The sequence below is a fragment of the Ambystoma mexicanum genome, chromosome 1p (genome assembly GCF_040938575.1).
Source record: "Ambystoma mexicanum isolate Mex_15411 chromosome 1p, UKY_AmexF1_1, whole genome shotgun sequence".
In the NCBI taxonomy this organism is placed as follows: Eukaryota; Metazoa; Chordata; class Amphibia; order Caudata; family Ambystomatidae; genus Ambystoma; species Ambystoma mexicanum.
Genome location: NC_090921.1, coordinates 642,643,344 through 642,660,179, shown reverse-complemented (window position 1 = coordinate 642,660,179; position 16,836 = coordinate 642,643,344). Strand labels below are relative to the sequence as shown.

Here is a 16,836-nt window from a genome sequence, read left to right as displayed (position 1 = left end):
CATACTATGCCATGTATTGTGCATTATTGCAGCATTTGAGTACTGTACATTTTCACATTATGCATTTGTTTAGTAATGTCTATACTTGTTAGACATAATGTATGCTCTATGCAACTAAGTCATTTGCCTCGTAACAGCACCTCGATGCCTTCAGGCTGTTTGTGCGCTCTATACATTTAAATAAATAAATAAAATAGCACCTGTGGGATTGACAATACAGAGAGAATTGGCCTGCCCCGGACCACATGATCCGTCTCCCTCCATTGTCCAGTCGCAGATATGGGTCACATGTTTTTTTTTTTAAATTTACCAAATGGAACCGGGATTGGCATGTAAAATGCAGGATATGTGCTCTCCACGCCAGTGAGCTGTGGAATAATTGATGGATATTACGCCATACATTTCATCGATGGGAATATGTGCTTTTATCTAAGGATGGCTATCGAGACCTGACACCTTCATATGTCAAGAGTGTAGGAAAGATTTTCTAATTGTCTACAGCAATTTATACTTTAAACACCAACTGACATTAAAAAAATGCGCTTTAATTTCTAATGGATTCTTTCCACCCAGAGATTCTCATTTAGATATATACCTTCCAGCACCAGCTGGATGTATACCTTCCAGCACCAGCTGCCTTCAGAAACATTTTCAGCTCACATTTCAGCTCCAAATCAGTTCCGCTCAATTATAATGAACGCCCCTGACACCTGACATGTCCGGAGCAGTATATCTGGAGCCATTGGCACCTGATTAATTCATTCTTCACACTCCATACACTGCCCAGAAACCCCACTAGCATTTTTCATATTTTAACTGCGTTGTACCAAAAGTGGGCTTCAAGCATTGTAGGGACTGGTTGTGTGAGATGTCCACCACTAACTCCTACATGGTCTGTCTTTACTGCCGAGGGGAGGAACACAACATGGAGGGTTACTGCAGCACTGATTGCCCAATCTTTTGCTAAAGTAGGCTAAAGTAGGCCACATCTTTGATAATCGGGTTATAGGTTAGAGCCCTTGGATTCGGGAGTGCTGAATGATTTCCAAAGGAAATTCTATGACCCGTATGCCGCCCTTCTTGATCTGGATTTATACCTTCGAGATGAAGGTTGTCTGGATGCTTCCCAGGAGCTGGACTACATGCAGGCCTCTGCACATGGCATGCTGCATGCTTCCTTCAGGTGGACTGTTGCTAGTTTTGTTGATATCCTGCACCGGTCTTCCCCTTGACCAATTACCCCAAAAGACACACTTCTGCTTTTTTTTTTTATCTGGCAGTAGCTCTTTCAGTGTTGGCTACATAGTTGAAACAGACCCCCTAGCCCTCATTAGCTGTCGACTATGACCTTGCCGAAATACATCCGGCTTCCACAGACCTGGGCATCCTATCCACGCTCCCTACTCCTGTGAGCCTGGTGGCGGAGGCCTCTACAGTGGGTCCCAAGTTTCTGCTTTTTCATCTTTGACCCCATAGAGAGAAAATCACCCATGATGTCAGGAGTCAGCTGCCACTTAGAAAGCATGGCCAGCTGTTTTCTCCCTGACAAGGAAGGAGCAGAAGAGCACTGGGAGACAGTGTTGCCTAATCGCCATCCCCTCTGTCACACTAGGTCCAAAGCCTCTGTGAATTTGACTTCACCCACCTCTCTAATGGGAGATTTTCCTTGCATGTCAGGAAGTGGCAGGTCACCACTTCCAAAACCTGGGCCTTACAGGTTGCAGGGATAGTGCTTCATTCATTTGATGCCCTGTTGACTGTCCTCCTCAATGTCTACCATCTCCAGATGTCGCCCTGCTGGAGGAAGTTTGATAAAGGTGCTGGCACTCTTACATTCTGGTGCAGAAGGAGGACTGGCGCCTGCATTTTATCTTGGATCTGAGGCTTCTGAACTTGTGCCTGTGCAAGGACATAATCAAGATGGTCACGTTGCCCTTAAGGCTCCAGGCCCTTGAGTTACAGAACTGGCTAGTGTGATGCTGGAAATGTATCCGAGGGACAGGGCCTCCGTATCCTTGTCCTTTACTGCTTTTTATCATGTGTTTTCCACGCAGAAGTTCATGGGGGACTCCTGGCAGTGCAGCTCTCTTTCTGTTTGGTGAACAGACCCATGGGATACCCTTATGGCACCCATGGGTGGGGGTATGACCCTGTGCCCCTAGTGTATGTTTTTGGGCACCTGTGTGTGGCCCACAGAGCAGGGTATGGGCTGGTGGCAGCTCCATGCTGAATTTGACAGGTACTCTAAGTATCCTCCATTTTGGGATGCCCAGGCACTGCCATTGGAATCAGTTGATTCCTGATAGGAAACAAGATGGCCCCCGTGGCCTCTTGCTTTCGATTGTCTATTAACTTGTTTTCCCAAAGTCCTGTGAAGCCTTGACCGGCTGTTGGGTGGAAGTTCCATATATGGTGTTGTTGTGAAGTGCTGACCAGACTGGCTGGAGCCTTCCCAATGACTGTATGTTGTGGGTACGACCTGGGTGAATGGAGCGTGTGACAAATACGCATTCTGTGTTGTGGGTGTCTAGTATCTGGTGGTTGTGTTGTGGGTGTCTAGTATCTGGTGGTTGACACAATGACTGAGACAGCCCTGCCCGAAACTGGTATGAATGCAGTGTGGAGTGTTGAATGGCTGGGTACTTGTCCCAATCCACATAACTTGTTGGGAGTGTCTGGAGAGAAGTGAATGGCCTGAATGCATTATGCACCTGATTGGCTGCCTGCCTGCATGTATGTCCTTCTGACCGATTGGTTGCCGGAGTGTAACCCAGCAGAATGAATCGGAGATGAACTAGTATATCTCGGGGTTTCTCACTGCTAGAATTCATGTTCAGAAGCTGAAGTCCACTACGATGAGTAACTGAACCTTGACCTTGAAGCCCTGCTGGACGAGAAGAATTGCTGTTGCTCTCCTTCACAATCTGAAAGCTGCTGTGCCTCCAAGGACTGACCCAGAGAGGACCTGGTAAGCGCCCTCTTCCCGAGCTACGAGGGACCATCGTGCACCAGCTGATCTTTGCCAACGCTGCCTGGTAGACAGACCTACGACAGGCTGCCGACCGGAGACGGGGACTGCCGCGGAATCCCAAGGTGAAGCGCCCGGACTGTTGTCCTCCACTGTCGACAACCGCCGGTGCCGACTGGAGCCGCTGTGCTCCCGTTTGCCTAAGAACTTCATTTGATCCATGGACGCTCTCATCTGCATCGCCGCCCACTTTATCCCGCTGGAGAAGGCCCGACTGCCGAGGAGCATCCGCCGGTGGGTTTCCCACCACCTTACGACCACCTTACGACCACCGAGACGCTGACGACTCGACGCCCTTGCTGGGCCACAGTTCTTCGTCATCTCTTTGCGGTCCAGAACTATCATCACCGACGTGCCCCGCATGCCTCTTCCTTGCAGGGCGCCAACGCTCTGTCGTCGACGAGCACCGCTAGGAACGAAGCTGCCACTTCATCGCCGTAGTTCACCCTGTTCTCCGTCGGACGTTTGATGACCCGTGACTCCCGACGAACGCTACAATTCCAGGTACATTGGGGCTGTACAACTATTGTAGAAAGAAATAAGACTCATAGAACAATATATGGACTGGGCTTGTGATACATCTTTGCTTTAAAGGTTGCCCAGGTGGGGGGATCTCCACACAGAACTGTGTCGCGGTATCGGGGTCTGTATTCTGCCAATTGTTCCAACCAACTGCTTTCCTCCTATTATCTATTGTTGGTTTCTCTTATTAATTTGATCTGTGTGACATTTGACCAGAGTTCAGTTGATGCACTTTAATGAGATCTGCTAATAATTGTGGTACCACTTAGAACTGTATATATTTGCCATTATAGATTAACTGAAGCACAAAGTGACTTATTGTGATAGTGTACATAACCTTGAATGTTAATTATATAAAGACTGTGTTTTAACTAATAGTGTGTGGACATTCCTTTGTGGGGCTTGGGGACTACACTGTACTTAGGACCAGCCTGCATCACCTCCTGAGAAGCTAGGCCTTGATTACTCGACCATAGCTACCAAATAGAGAATCTTGGCTGGGGTCCTCTGTGCCTCTCCTCTACCATATAGAGAGCAGGAGTACAGACACCCCCTCCAGTCTTTACAGCTAGTATCACTCGACCTTAAGGATACTTATTTTTTACATGCAGACCCATACCAAAACACCTAAGGGTTTGTTGTTTGGAGCACCCATTTCTAGTTCATGGTCTGGACTTTTGACTTTTCCTCTTTCCCCGAGCTGTAAATGGTGGTAACTGCAAATTGTTAGGAGGGACAAGATTCACGTTTTCCTCTCTCAGGACTATCGGCTCAAAGGAACCAATGCTCTAGACCAGTCAGCCCACTTGCACTAAACCTGTCATATCCTGCCACACATCTTGGGAGTCCCCCTGAACTTTGTCACTCCATCCCAATCACTCCCATTTTATCAGAGCAGTTCTGGACACCTGCTCGAGCAAAGCTTTGCTCCCGCGGACATGGTGACACATTATTCAGATGGGTTGTCTCTTCCAGTTCCAGATTTTGGTCAGAGTCTTGGCCTTTCTGCATTTTCTTGGTCTTATGGCATCCTGCATCTTCATGATGCTAGAGGTTTGGCTGCACATTAGGAGAACCATGGTCTACTTCATGGTTTGTGGTCTCAGTATCAGTTTGGCCGTTGCAGCAGAGGGGCCATGTTGGTGGATGGACAGCCCTCTGGGACATTTGCTGAATCCACCAAGGGCAGGCTTCTGGTGGTGTTTGTTCCCACCAGTCATAGGGAAGAAAGGGCCATCAGGCGACGGTTCTATGTGATTTCATCGACAGACTTTTCATTGCAGGGTTTTTTGCTGCACATTTTTTTCGAAAAAAAACATTATTTATTTTCGAAAAAAATTGCGGCAAAAAACCCCGGGATGAAAAGCCCGTCGATGAAATGACGGTATACCCAGGCGACATCCCTGTTCATAGAAGAGCAGAAGGGCTTCCTCAGGAGTTGACTTGGGCAATGCTTTTGGTCAGTAGTAGCAGTCTTCCAGGGCTTCAGTACAGATTTTCTTTTCTGCATTCTATACATTTATGGGCGACCTCTGGAATGACTGCTGGGCTCCTCTTCTCATCTTACATTAAGACTGGGGTTTGCCTCAGTGCAGCCAAGGCAAGGATCTGCACCATTCAAGCAGTAAGTGCTGCCCAATCATTGAAAGACACAAACCCCACAACTGCTCAGCAGCAGATGTTCCCTGGCTAGAATGTCGATGGACCAGACCATCCCAAACCTAATTTGCGATAGGTTCTGGATGCAGGCAAAGTGTTTTGTGCATTTGACCTGTGAAGGTGCATGTCCCTTTGTGGTTTTTCCAGCTCGGAGAGGGCTGACAGATGGCCAAAAAGCAAGATGACCAAAGGACAGTTCTTAAACCATCTTGCGAATATAGTACTCAAGACAGTATTAGGCTGTAAAAAAAAATATTCACTGCAACTCACCTTTCTGGACATCACAAAGACGTAACAAATGCTACCTTGCAAAAGTGAAAAAGGAACACAAAGTACCCATACAAAACTCTAGCGTCAATTGGAGTTAGTGTAAATTGGAGTGCACTATCGTAAAGCAACACAAGAGAACATGTTTGGGGAACACAGTTTTCCTGGACTGGTAACCTTATGTGCTGACCCGTTCCTCAAAATAAATGAGTCAAGCAGTTAAGTGATGCTAAAAATGCCTTACTTATCTGCAAAGTCATCAAGGGTTCAAAACATAGACAATAGCCTAGGGGTTCCATTAATGTCACTGGAGGAAATGTTGTAGAAAGAAATCTTTCTTAACACACATCAAGAAAATGTACTAAAGTAGGAGCCTCTAAGGCACCCGTGACTTCGACTGACAGTAGTCCGACAGCTTGTTGAAAGGCTGGGGCACTCATCTGGATGAGCTAAGTGTGAACTGGTTGTAGTTCCCTGCCGAGGCATGGGAACACATCAGTCAACTGGAATTGGGGGCCATCAAGCTGGTCATGGTGGCTTGCTTTACCTCTGTGCTGGGCAAGTGAGTCCTGAGCCTGAGGGACAACATGGTGGCTCTGCATTACCTCAACAGGCGAGGTGGTGTCTGGTCGCTTCCTCTGCGCAGAGAAGTGAAAAAGCTGTTGTTCTATACTCAAGAGAACATCTTCCTGTTGGCTGCTCCATCTTGCTGGCATGGAGAAGTAATTGCGGATGATTTGAGCAGGCAGACTTCGACCTCCAATGAGTAAAAGCTCTGACGGGAAGTTCTGGGAGGGAACTTTGCCCTTTCAGTACCCAATGCCAAGAGGAAGTGAGAGTTGCTCTGCTCCAGGTTCTACTCCAGGGAATTTCCCCTGCAACACTGGAAGTTAGGGTACACTATAATCCGAATCACTGAGTTATCTAGAATGGTCTCGGACACGTCATCTTTCCGCCTTGGTGCCTTCTGACATGGATGGATGTCTAGCAGTTTCTGGCCTAGTAGGCAAGGATGGTGCATTGGGCTCGAACATGTTAAATGGCCATGTTTTGAGTGTCTTCTTGAAGCATTGGAAAGAGGGCTCAGATCTGACGTGATGTGTGAGCGTTTAGTTTAGGAGCCATTACTGAGAAGCTGCTGCCCCCAGCTCTAGTATATTTTAAGCGTGGGATAGAGAGGTGTGCATTGTTGTTGGATCTTAAAGTTCTGGGGGTTTTATTCTTGGTGACAGTTATTGATGTACAAAGGGCCTTTTTGGCAATACATTTGTGTGTTACACAGTGTTTTGAAGATGATTCTGGCTTTGATAGGGAGCCAGTGGGCTTCCCTCCTGCTGGTGGAAATGTGATCAGATTTTTTAATCCAATGGCTGCACTCAGTTCTTTCTTTTGTAATAGTTGTAGTTTGTCTAAGTTGGCCTTAGAGGTACATAGCAGTAACACATTACAGTAATCTAACTTTGATAAAAATGAGGGCCTGGGCAAGATTTGTGCAGTTTAGTGAAGTCAAAAAATGCTGACTTAATGCAATGAGTTTGGAGGTGACTGAGGAGAGGGCGTTGACATGTTTGGAAACTGGAATCTGTGCTCTGTCAATGGTGATTGTGGAGTAGTCAGAATGGAGAGCATTGATCTTGGCAGTGGAGCGCACAATGTGGATCTCTGTCTTCTCCTCGTTTAGGCATAGACGAATAGTTTCCACCCAGTTTTGAATAATCACGTATATTTTGTTGATCGTGATGGTGTCCTGATCGTAATTCCCAGTTTAGGGGTATTAGGATCTAGGTGTCATCAGCGAAGTTTGTATGACTCCCATGGCATCCAAGGCAGAAAATAACCTCTTGGTGTAAACATTGTAAAGGGTGGGTGATGGAAACGACCCTTGGTCCGCAGTGTCCCTGCCAATGGAGACTCTGGATGTACGTTCTGCCAGGAAGGATTTAATCCAGAGGGTGGCGTCTTGTGAGAATTGGAAGTCGTTAGCCAAAGTGGCGCATAATTTGTCATAGTCCACTAGGGAAACATCTAGTAATAAGAAGATGCAGTTTGCCAGCGTCTCTTATGGAGTCCATCTGGATTTTCAGATGAAGGAGTGCTGATTCGGTGCTATGGTTAGGCCGAAAGCCTAATTGTCTCGCTCCTAGGAGGTTGTTTTCTTCAAAGTGAGATTGAACTTGTGCATAGGCTATTTTGTCAATTTTCAATAAGAAGGGAACCATGGTTATGGGGCGGTAATTAGTCGGGATTGTGGGGTCCAAGGCGGTTTTTTAAGAACTCGGGTTCCCCATGCTGCTTTGATACTTGGAGGGACCAGATTATAGCTAAATGACGCATTCATGAATTTATTGGTGATGGGGGTGAGAGTGGGAGCGCACTGTTTAGCTAGGTGCGCTGGGAAACTGTCTCCTTGCAGTTGGAGGGTTTTAGCTTAGATATGCTGTCTAATACTTGTTCTTGGGATACTGAGGTGAATTTGAATTGAGTGTTGGTATTTTCACTACAAGTGTATATTGTCTTTAGAGATATGTTTTTATTGGCCAGAAGATTTCTTTTGGCTAGTATTTTCCCTTGGAGTAGTTGTATTTTGCTCGCTAGTGCATTTTGTATAGTAGTACACCATTCTTTACTGGTGTTTTCTTGAGTAGTTGGTGGGACGGGATTTTCCAATTCTCTGAGAATTGTGAAGAGTTCTTTTGAATTAGATGAGCCATTGCTAATGCAGGTGTGCATTAGCTTTGAGTAATAATGGCAGCTTTGTAAATTTTGTTAGTTTCAGCCAGTGCTTGAGAAGACTCGGCGGATAAGGTTTTTTTGTGGATGTGTTCTAGGGATCTTTTTTCGACGAGTACCACAAGTTCTTCATTGAACCAAAAGGTAGTGCGTTTGTCATGGCGTCTAGTTTTGGTTGTGAGGGGCTATCGTGTCAAGGGTGGATTTGAGGCAATGATGGTACCGTTCTGCAAGACAGTTTGTGTTAGTGCTCAGTGTGAGAAGGGAGGACAGTGCCTCCTTCAGGAGTGGGGTGAGGCATTCTGCAGATAGGTTCTGTTTATTCCTTGTCTCAAAGGTGTCTAAAGTGGTCATAGTGGGGGGGGGGGTTCTTTTCTAGAGTTAGTGAGAAATTGATGAGGTGGTGGTCAGTCCAATCTACAGGTGTTATCATCTATGGTTACAGTCAGGTAAAAAAAACGGAACCTTATAAAGTCAATGTACATTTTTAATCAACACAGGAACTAGTTAAAACAAGTATTAAATTACTGAATTTGCAAAATTCATCACAAAAAATACATACAAATCATCACATAAAACATAGGGAATCGTGAGATACAATTGATGGTGAGTTCACAAAAAAGTGTGGATACAATCAAACATAGGTCAAGCACTGTATCCGTTTCTTATTGTTGTCAGATAAAACAAATCAAATGTTCTCCCTGTGCATATCCAGGAAGGTGTCTCGACATGTTTCAGTTCTAAGGGAATCACTTGGAAAACATTCAGCAGGAGAGTTGTTGGAGTCACGAAAATCCCAATAAAACAATCGTGTCCAGTGTAAGGAGAAAGGAGCTGTATATGTGCAACCTGTGGGTTTAGAAAAAAGAGGGGGAAGGAATAACGGTCAGCTCAAAAAGTAGCTACTTTAATTTGTCATATTCACAGTTAAGTGAACAAGAGGACCCAAAAAGGGGAACAAAGTACATTAAGTGGCGCTGGTGGGGGCTCACAACTTTGGTAGATCAGGTTGTAGTCGGCTTGTAAGTAGCTCCTAACCTGTAACTAATACAAGAAAAGCACTCATTAATGCTTTTCAAAAGAGCATAAAACAGCACTCAGCACTGCTAGTACAGAAAAATGCTCATCAGAGAGGCGGATGCTCAATGAGAGTTGCCATCTAGCTCACCTTAAACGCATCCACCGTTCTCTCAATGAGAGAGTAGAGAAGGCATACCAGAGCCCTGTCGTTGCTCGTAATCTGTAACTAAAGGTGGTCTTCAAGCCTCAGTCAAAGTAAGCACGTGAAGGGCGAACAACTGCCCCTGCAATGGACAGAGAGAAAGAGGTGAGAAGTGGTCCCCTGGGTGTCTAAACGTATAAGGCGGGGAAGGAACAGGGTCAGGGGCGGACAGCACTGTGGTGAGTAGACTGTGCTCAGTGATTAAAGGAGGGAGACGTGCAATATAACACTAGAGGCCGTTAATGAGTCTCAGAGTTCTGAACTGGCAATTAAAGTGATATAATAAATAAAGCAGTTTGAAGTATTTGGTGGACACAATGCAATTAAAGTAAAAATAGCCGTTAAGCAGGTTCTTGGATGTCTAAACTAACAAGTGATACAGTACAAAAGATATGCAGCGTGCTAAAGCATCAATATTCGCGGTTGACAGATTCTCAAACATTTGTAGAGGCTTCTGGGACCGTCAGGTCAGGGAGTAGTCTGTGCTCGACGTTTCGGTGAGTGTCTTTCAAAGCGGGCACAACGACAACACAGGCAATAACATAGGTACTGGGTGTTAAGGTAACAGCATGCGCAACAAGGCGGGTGGACAAGAATTCAAACATGGCTAAGGCATGCTATATTCTGTTAAATAGATGCAGGTAGGCCGCAGTAAAAACCCTTTTCCGTGCGTATAGTTACAATGTATTGGACAGGTTATTTGTGGCTAAAGTCAGACACAGAACGGCGAGCAAAGCTGGATTAAGTAACCGATATTCTTGAAGGTTGAGAAAGAAGGGCTTGAGCTAGTGGCGGTAGGCAGTTTTAGTATGCTATGCAGCAACTTGCAAAGTCGGCGGCATTATTATCCCTCGGGAGTTGTGCTAGATGGAGCGGGTCACAGTTGTACAGATGTCTCGATTATTACTCGGGACAGGAGCCTTGAACGAGTGCCTTCAACGAGGGCCGACTTCACCTACCGTTGCTCTGATAGGCTATAGGCACAGTGAAGGTGCCAATCGGCAATCAGCTGGTCTGCATCCAGAGATTGCGGGCAGACAAAGAAAAATAGCGGCAGCCATCTTTTAGTGAGCTTGGCCCATGCGGTTTCTTTCCAGAAGCGGGTCTGGGCGCAGCAAATTGCAGATAGCAATTTCAGCAGATGATACTGCACACTTGCAAATAAAGTGGTGTTGATCTGGTAAATTAAGGTGGCAAACACAAGTATTGCAGAGAGGTGTCCAAAGCCCTTGGGCTTACCTCAATAAGAAGCCGGTAAACGGGGGGAAGGTCGCTCCTGCGACCACGGGGTGATAGAGCTTCTGCTCCTCACAGCAATGCGGGTGGTGAATGAGGCTCGGGACAGGAGCCTTGAACGAGTGCCTTAAATGAGGGCCGGCTTCGCCTACCGGTTCCTCTGATAGGCACAGTGAAGGCGCCAATCAGCAATCGGCTGGTCTGCATCCGGAGACTGCGGGCAGACGAAAATAGCGGCGGCCATCTTTTAGTGAGCTTGGCCTAAACGGTTTCTTTCCAGAAGCAGGTCTGGGCGCAGCAAATTGCGGATAGCTATTTCAGAGGATGGTATTGCACACATGCAAATAAAGTGGTGGTATCATGAGTGTTCATCTTGGTGCAGTGCCTGAGGCCTGGACCCCCGTGACTTGACCTACCTGTGCTGTTCTGTTTTTTCTGCACTCGTTGGGCTACCTGGGCCTGCAGAACAGCACTATAAGGTGATACCTGGGCACTATTTTCATCTGTAAGAGGTCCGCTAGGCAGGGTTTGTTTTTCACTATTTCCGAGCAGTTCTTGCCAGTTTTGGGTAACCACTTTGGATCTGTTTTTTATTCAGGTGTGGGACTTGAATAGTCTTTCAATGAACTTTGTCTCAAGATGGCTTTAGGTGCGCCTGCAGGTATCCTTTCTTGTCCTTGACGATGATCCAAAAGATAGTTTGTCTTCCGGAACTCTGTAATTCAGTGATGTATTCCTAAAAGTGCAAGGCCTTTCCGATTACTCCTCTTGCCATAGAGGCGTTGTTGTGCTCTTACCAGTGTCCCTTTTCAAAAGGATTCCCCCTCCCAAATATGGGTCCTTTTCAGGCTGCAGTAATTTATAAGCCCCTGGCCAATAGTCACCCCCCCTGGGCTTAACCAACAGGATCTTTACTCTTTCTCGTTGTTGCAGAAATGTCATTGTAGCTCTGGTCACTGTGCAGCTGCAACCAGCATCTGTGCTGGGGCCCTCAGCAGACAATTCTCCTTCTGCTCTTTAGTATGCTCTGGTAATTGCCAGATTCTGAATGAAAGCCTGATGCAGGGTTCCTTGCCCCAGGCTCTTCTCCAAGCTCCAACCATTATACAGTGTTGCTTATTTTACTTAGCCACACCACACTCCTCAACTCTGTCATAATGTGGATTATTTTGCTTGCCCACCTCCATGTTCTCTCCCATCTGCTTCTCTATTCTTCTCAATGGTACAGAACCAAATCTTTGGAATGCTGTACTAACCCCCACACTACTGACTTTCTTCTGCCTCTTTTTATATTATGGCTTGGGTACTAACTGTTGCAATGAGTGTTTTGATTGGTGGATCTATTCCCTCATAGTCCCGGTGTTCTGTGATTAGTGGAGACTAATTGGTTTGCATTTGTATGTGTGTTTGCATGTGCCTTATTTCCATGTGTACTTGGTGCTGTGCCCCACTTAGAAAGGTGTTGTAGGCCATATTGAATTACTGTGGTCTGTGTCCCTCATCTTGAAGTCGGGCTCAGGCATCATGTTGGTTGGGTGGCCTCATATTCTGGCTGCTGAAGCCTTTTATTTCCCTTCCTCACTATACCCAAGTCTGTTCTGTGGAGGTGTATGCTCGGCTTTTCACTCCTAGGCTTGTTGACGGAGCCCATAGCAGGTGATGGTCCTCCCATGTATATGGCACTTCTCTGCTGCGTGTGGCCTACAGTGCATCAACTCTCACCATTGATGCAATCCTTTCCCTGGTGGCTTACGTGAAGATTCAACTGCAAGGTGCGTTGGGCTCCTTGTGTGCTTTAGTGGGGCATGCTGCACTAGCATCCATTGGTTGCGTCTTGTCTCTGGGTTCCAGGGGCTTGGGATGCTTGTTCCCTCGTCTATCCGCTCAACTGAGACCTTCTACATTGAAGATTGGTGAGTGGGGAGAGACTCTGGGAGATGCTCAATATACCAAATCCAGCAGTCGATTCACATAGTGGATAGGGTCCCTTGGCCCCTATACCCTCTTGGTCTTCCATAATGGGTGCACTACATGTGACATGTTTTAAACATAAGCCACTTGTTTTGTTTCCTAGTTTAGGAGCTTATGCAAAATACTGATGGCGGTTTTCTCTTTTTCAGGACAAGGTTCTGCGTATGCTGTACGTTTGGGCATTGTGCAGAGATCAAGATGAACTCAATCCATATGCTGCATGGAGGTTGTTGGACATTTCGGCATCCAGCTCAGAACAGATTCTTTGAAAGTAACCTCATGAATGGACTGGTTTTACCATCTCATCACGTTACTGTCTCTGCACCATAGGAACACCAGCTGTGGTGCTGGCCAGCAGTCTACACCAGGCCACCCATGATGAGCGCGGTCTTGGTGCATAAAGGAGGAACAATGTCTGATGCCACCATTGTTGTCTTGTGCATTGCAACAGGGGTCAGGCTGTAGTGTCCATCTACTGGCCTGGACTATAGATCCCAGTTGCAGCATAGAGCTCTTCCATTTTGTGCCTGTGGCAGCAATTACGAAATTAGGGCAAACTGCATTTCAAATCGATGTAGCCTAGTGAAAGCGCATAGTGCTGCTAGTGGCTTGCTGTTCCATCAAACATTTTTAAGTGAACTTTAAATCATTCTTCATAAAACAGTTTTGAAGTTGGAAAGTATGTGGGGTTTTATTATTAGTAATTTTGTGTTGGACATGTTTACCCTACATCAACTGATTCAATTACTTCATTAGGAAGTTTGTTAATCTCATCCTCACTTGACCTGAGCTAGCTGAACACTGTAGTGAGGAGATTGCAGCACCCTTTCAATGTGCTACAGTGGGTTCTATGTGTCATTTTTAATCCTCTTGTTTCTTTCAGTAGAAGAAAACCAGTATAGACAGGATAAAATATGTGCTCATTTCTCCAGCATGGGGTCTGGCATGGATTCACATGCTCATGAATATTCCCCATCGTCAGGCTGGGAATCCTCGGTAAAGAAAAATCAGTATCAGTTTCGTTTCTGATCTGCCTTTTGTATTAGTAACCAATCACTGATCTCTGCGTCATACTGACCACAGCCAATGACTGCCATCTCCCTAAGCCCCGCCTCTGGCAGCCATCTTCAGATTTTTACAGCACGTTCAAGTTTTGGGATCCTCGTGCTATTGCTCTCGAGCTTTAGTGCTTTTTTCGCGCTTTTTCTTAGGAAAATGTTCTCTTTTTCGGTCAAAAGAGCCTCAAGCTCCACCGTTTCTTTATCCGATCAACGGGGACCCGTGTCGGATTCTTCTATGCCCCTCAAGGGTGAAGATTTCGTCGAGCCACGCTTTTGGAGGACTCCAGAAGTTTCTCAGGCCCATCTCGATCATGGCCCAGGAGAAGGGAAGCTCGACGCCCGGAAAGCTGTTCAGGGTCTGCCCTGGATGCCAGGTTCAGAATGTATTTAAGGAGGACGAACACTCCCTTTGCCTCTACTGCCTGCATGAGGACAAGACGCATGTGGAGAAGGACTGTGCGTTTTGCGGCAATATGTCGGAGCGGACCATGAAGGACCGCCATCTGCGTCTCGCCAACTGGCAGGAAGGGAAGAGCCCGTCAGGCGAGAAGAAGTAGTAGTAGTCCGAGCGGTCTTCTAAGACCTTTGAGGGTGCCACGGCGACGGGGGTCCAACAGAAGGCCAAGCACCGCGAGTCCGCTGGCACCGGGAGCGCCGAACGGTCGGGCTCTATGGGTGCCAGGCAGGGCGCATCCTCCCCGGCGCCATCAACCACGAGCCAATGCTCTGGCTCGGGTAAGAGGAAAGCCGAGCACCCGGCGAAGCTCCTGGAGAGACCCCGGTCGAGCTCGAAGGCCCCATCGGAGGGGGAGCGAGGCGGTGACTCCCCCCCCCCCCCCACCCCCAAGGAGAAGGCAATGAGCGCACCTAAGGTGGTGAAAGCCTTAATCCATCCGGCCAAGGCCTCTATCGAGACAGTCGCGGTGGCCCTGGCTCAGCCTATGGGAGGCTACACCAGTGGTGGCGACCTCGGGGCCCAGAGTCTCCCTGCCACCGCGGAGGGAGTCCTCTTTCATGCCCATTGACAGGACCCCCGTGAAACCTCCGACGGAGAAGAAAAAGGGGGGGCAGGAGGTCGTCGTGGATTCGGCCTCAACCTCTGAGGAGGAGCTGATCGAAGTCTTAAGCCACGGCGTTGGCGTGGAAGAAGACCAGCCCGTCGGGAGGGACCCCGACGTAGGAGACGACGAGAACGTCGAGGGTGCCGACGGGGCTCCTGACCGCCCGTCGGACTCCCCTCGACCAGTGCCGCAAGACAACTCGGCGGCCATTTTGTTGGCTATACAGTCCTTATGCTCGGAGATAAGGACGAGATTGCCGTTACCACCAACGGAGGAACCTCTCCCGACGGGGGACCCGGAGCCAGGCCCTTCTGGGAGCCCTCCTCCTAAGAGAAGAAGGATTCATCCTCAACCTCCTTTTCAACCATCGCGCCCTGCTCAGCCCTCCTCCCCGTCCACGACCCGTGGGGATGATACGGGGATGGACATGGCCGCGACGGGCACAGACGACAAGGTTTACGACGAGGATCTCCCGTCATCACCTCCTCCCCGGGCTTCCTCGCCCGACGAGATTGGATCGTTTCATGCCATGATCGCCAGGGCATCCAAGCTTTTCCAGCTCTGCCCGGAAGAGAAGAAGGAAGGTTTCCTTTATCAACGGCGCGAGACCAAGAGGAAGACGGTCCTCGCTGTACCTCTACTGGACGATATCTGGGATGAGGGTCTCGCCCTCCTCAAGAACCCATCCATAACGCCTGCGAGAAGGGATCGGTACGAGAAGAAGTACCGGGTCCTGGACGCGGCCCCCTTGTGCCTTCGGGCACAGCCGACCCCGGACTCGGTCGTCTCTGCGGCGGCCAGGAAGAAAGCGGGGGGGGCCTCGGCCTCTACGTCAACCTCCCCGCCGGACGGCGAGGGAAAGAAGTTGGACATGATGGGACGCAGCGTCATCTCATCGGCAGCGACGACGTTTAAGGCTGCTAACGCCTTGGCTATCGTAGCCCGCTACGACAGGGAGTTGTGGAACAAAAGTTTGGAGGTTACGACATACCGGCCGACTGCAGAGAGGTTCTTGCAAAGGCCAGGGCGTCCTCAACTCCTAAATGCTATGGACACAAATGGAAGAGGTTCTCTGTCTGGTGCCACGCACAGAAGATTAACCCTCTACGGATTACGGCTCCTCAAGTACTGCCATACCTGCTGACGCTGGCCAAGGCTGGACTGGCGCACGCTTCCATCAAGATTCATCTTGCTGCCATCTCCCGATACACCAGAACCACGGGACGGACGTCTTTGTGGTCTCATCGTCTGGTGAAAGAATTCATGAAGGGACTGTTCAGATCGTTCCCGCCGGTGAAGGCCCCGGCGTGGGAGCTCAACGTGGTGCTGACCAAGCTCATGCGACCTCTGTTCGAGCCTCTGCACTCAGCTCCGTTGAAGTTCTTGTCGTGGAAAACTGCGTTTCTTGTGGCCATCACCTCCGCACGACGGGTGGGAGAGATCCAGGCCCTTTCCTGCAAGCCCCCGTACTTGACTTTTCACGACACGAGGGTAGTGCTCAGGACGCACCCCTCCTTCATGCCCAAGGTGCCGTCGGACTTCCACCTCAACGAACCCTTGGTGTTGCCTGTTTTCTTCCAGTCACCTTCGTCGCCGGCTGAAAGGACTTTGCACTCGCTGGATGTGGCTAGAGCGCTGAAGTTCTACGTGGACCGCACAAAGAGTTTTTGGAAGACGTCACAACTTTTTGTGAACTTTGGACCTGTCAATCAGGGGAAGGCTCTCTCGAAGGCTTCCATTTCCAAATGGCTCTCCGGCTGTATCATGTACTGTCATCGGTTGGCAAACCGACCGCTGCCTGGCCGTCCGAGAGCCCATTCCACCAGAGCGATCGCAGCTACCACGGCGTTCCTATCTGGTGTGCCCTTGCTGGACATCTGCATGGCTGCTACGTGGAGCTCGACGCACACCTTCACGAAATTCTACTGCGTCGACCGGGATTCCAGGGAGGAGTCCAGGGTCGGCCAAGCAGTGCTGCGCAACCTGTTCGCCTAAGGTGAGCCTGGTGAGGAGGTAAGAATTGCTTAATGTTGAGTTTTGGATGTACTGCTTAATGTTGAGCCTTTGCCGCCTCCTGTG

The 16,836-nt window shown here is 48.4% G+C and overlaps 1 protein-coding gene across 3 annotated transcripts in view; it reads left to right on the top strand.

The window, feature by feature from the left end:
* The window catches only part of TIMM44 (translocase of inner mitochondrial membrane 44), a 676,068-nt gene extending 662,754 nt beyond the window's left edge, over positions 1 to 13,314 (top strand). For all 3 annotated transcript variants that reach the window (XM_069649680.1, XM_069649678.1, XM_069649679.1), the window contains one exon: positions 12,785 to 13,314. In XM_069649680.1, the coding sequence (XP_069505781.1) occupies positions 12,785 to 12,904 (120 nt within the window). In that variant the 3' untranslated portion in view covers positions 12,905 to 13,314. The remainder of the gene's footprint in view (positions 1 to 12,784) is intronic.
* Positions 13,315 to 16,836: the final 3,522 nt, after the last annotated feature.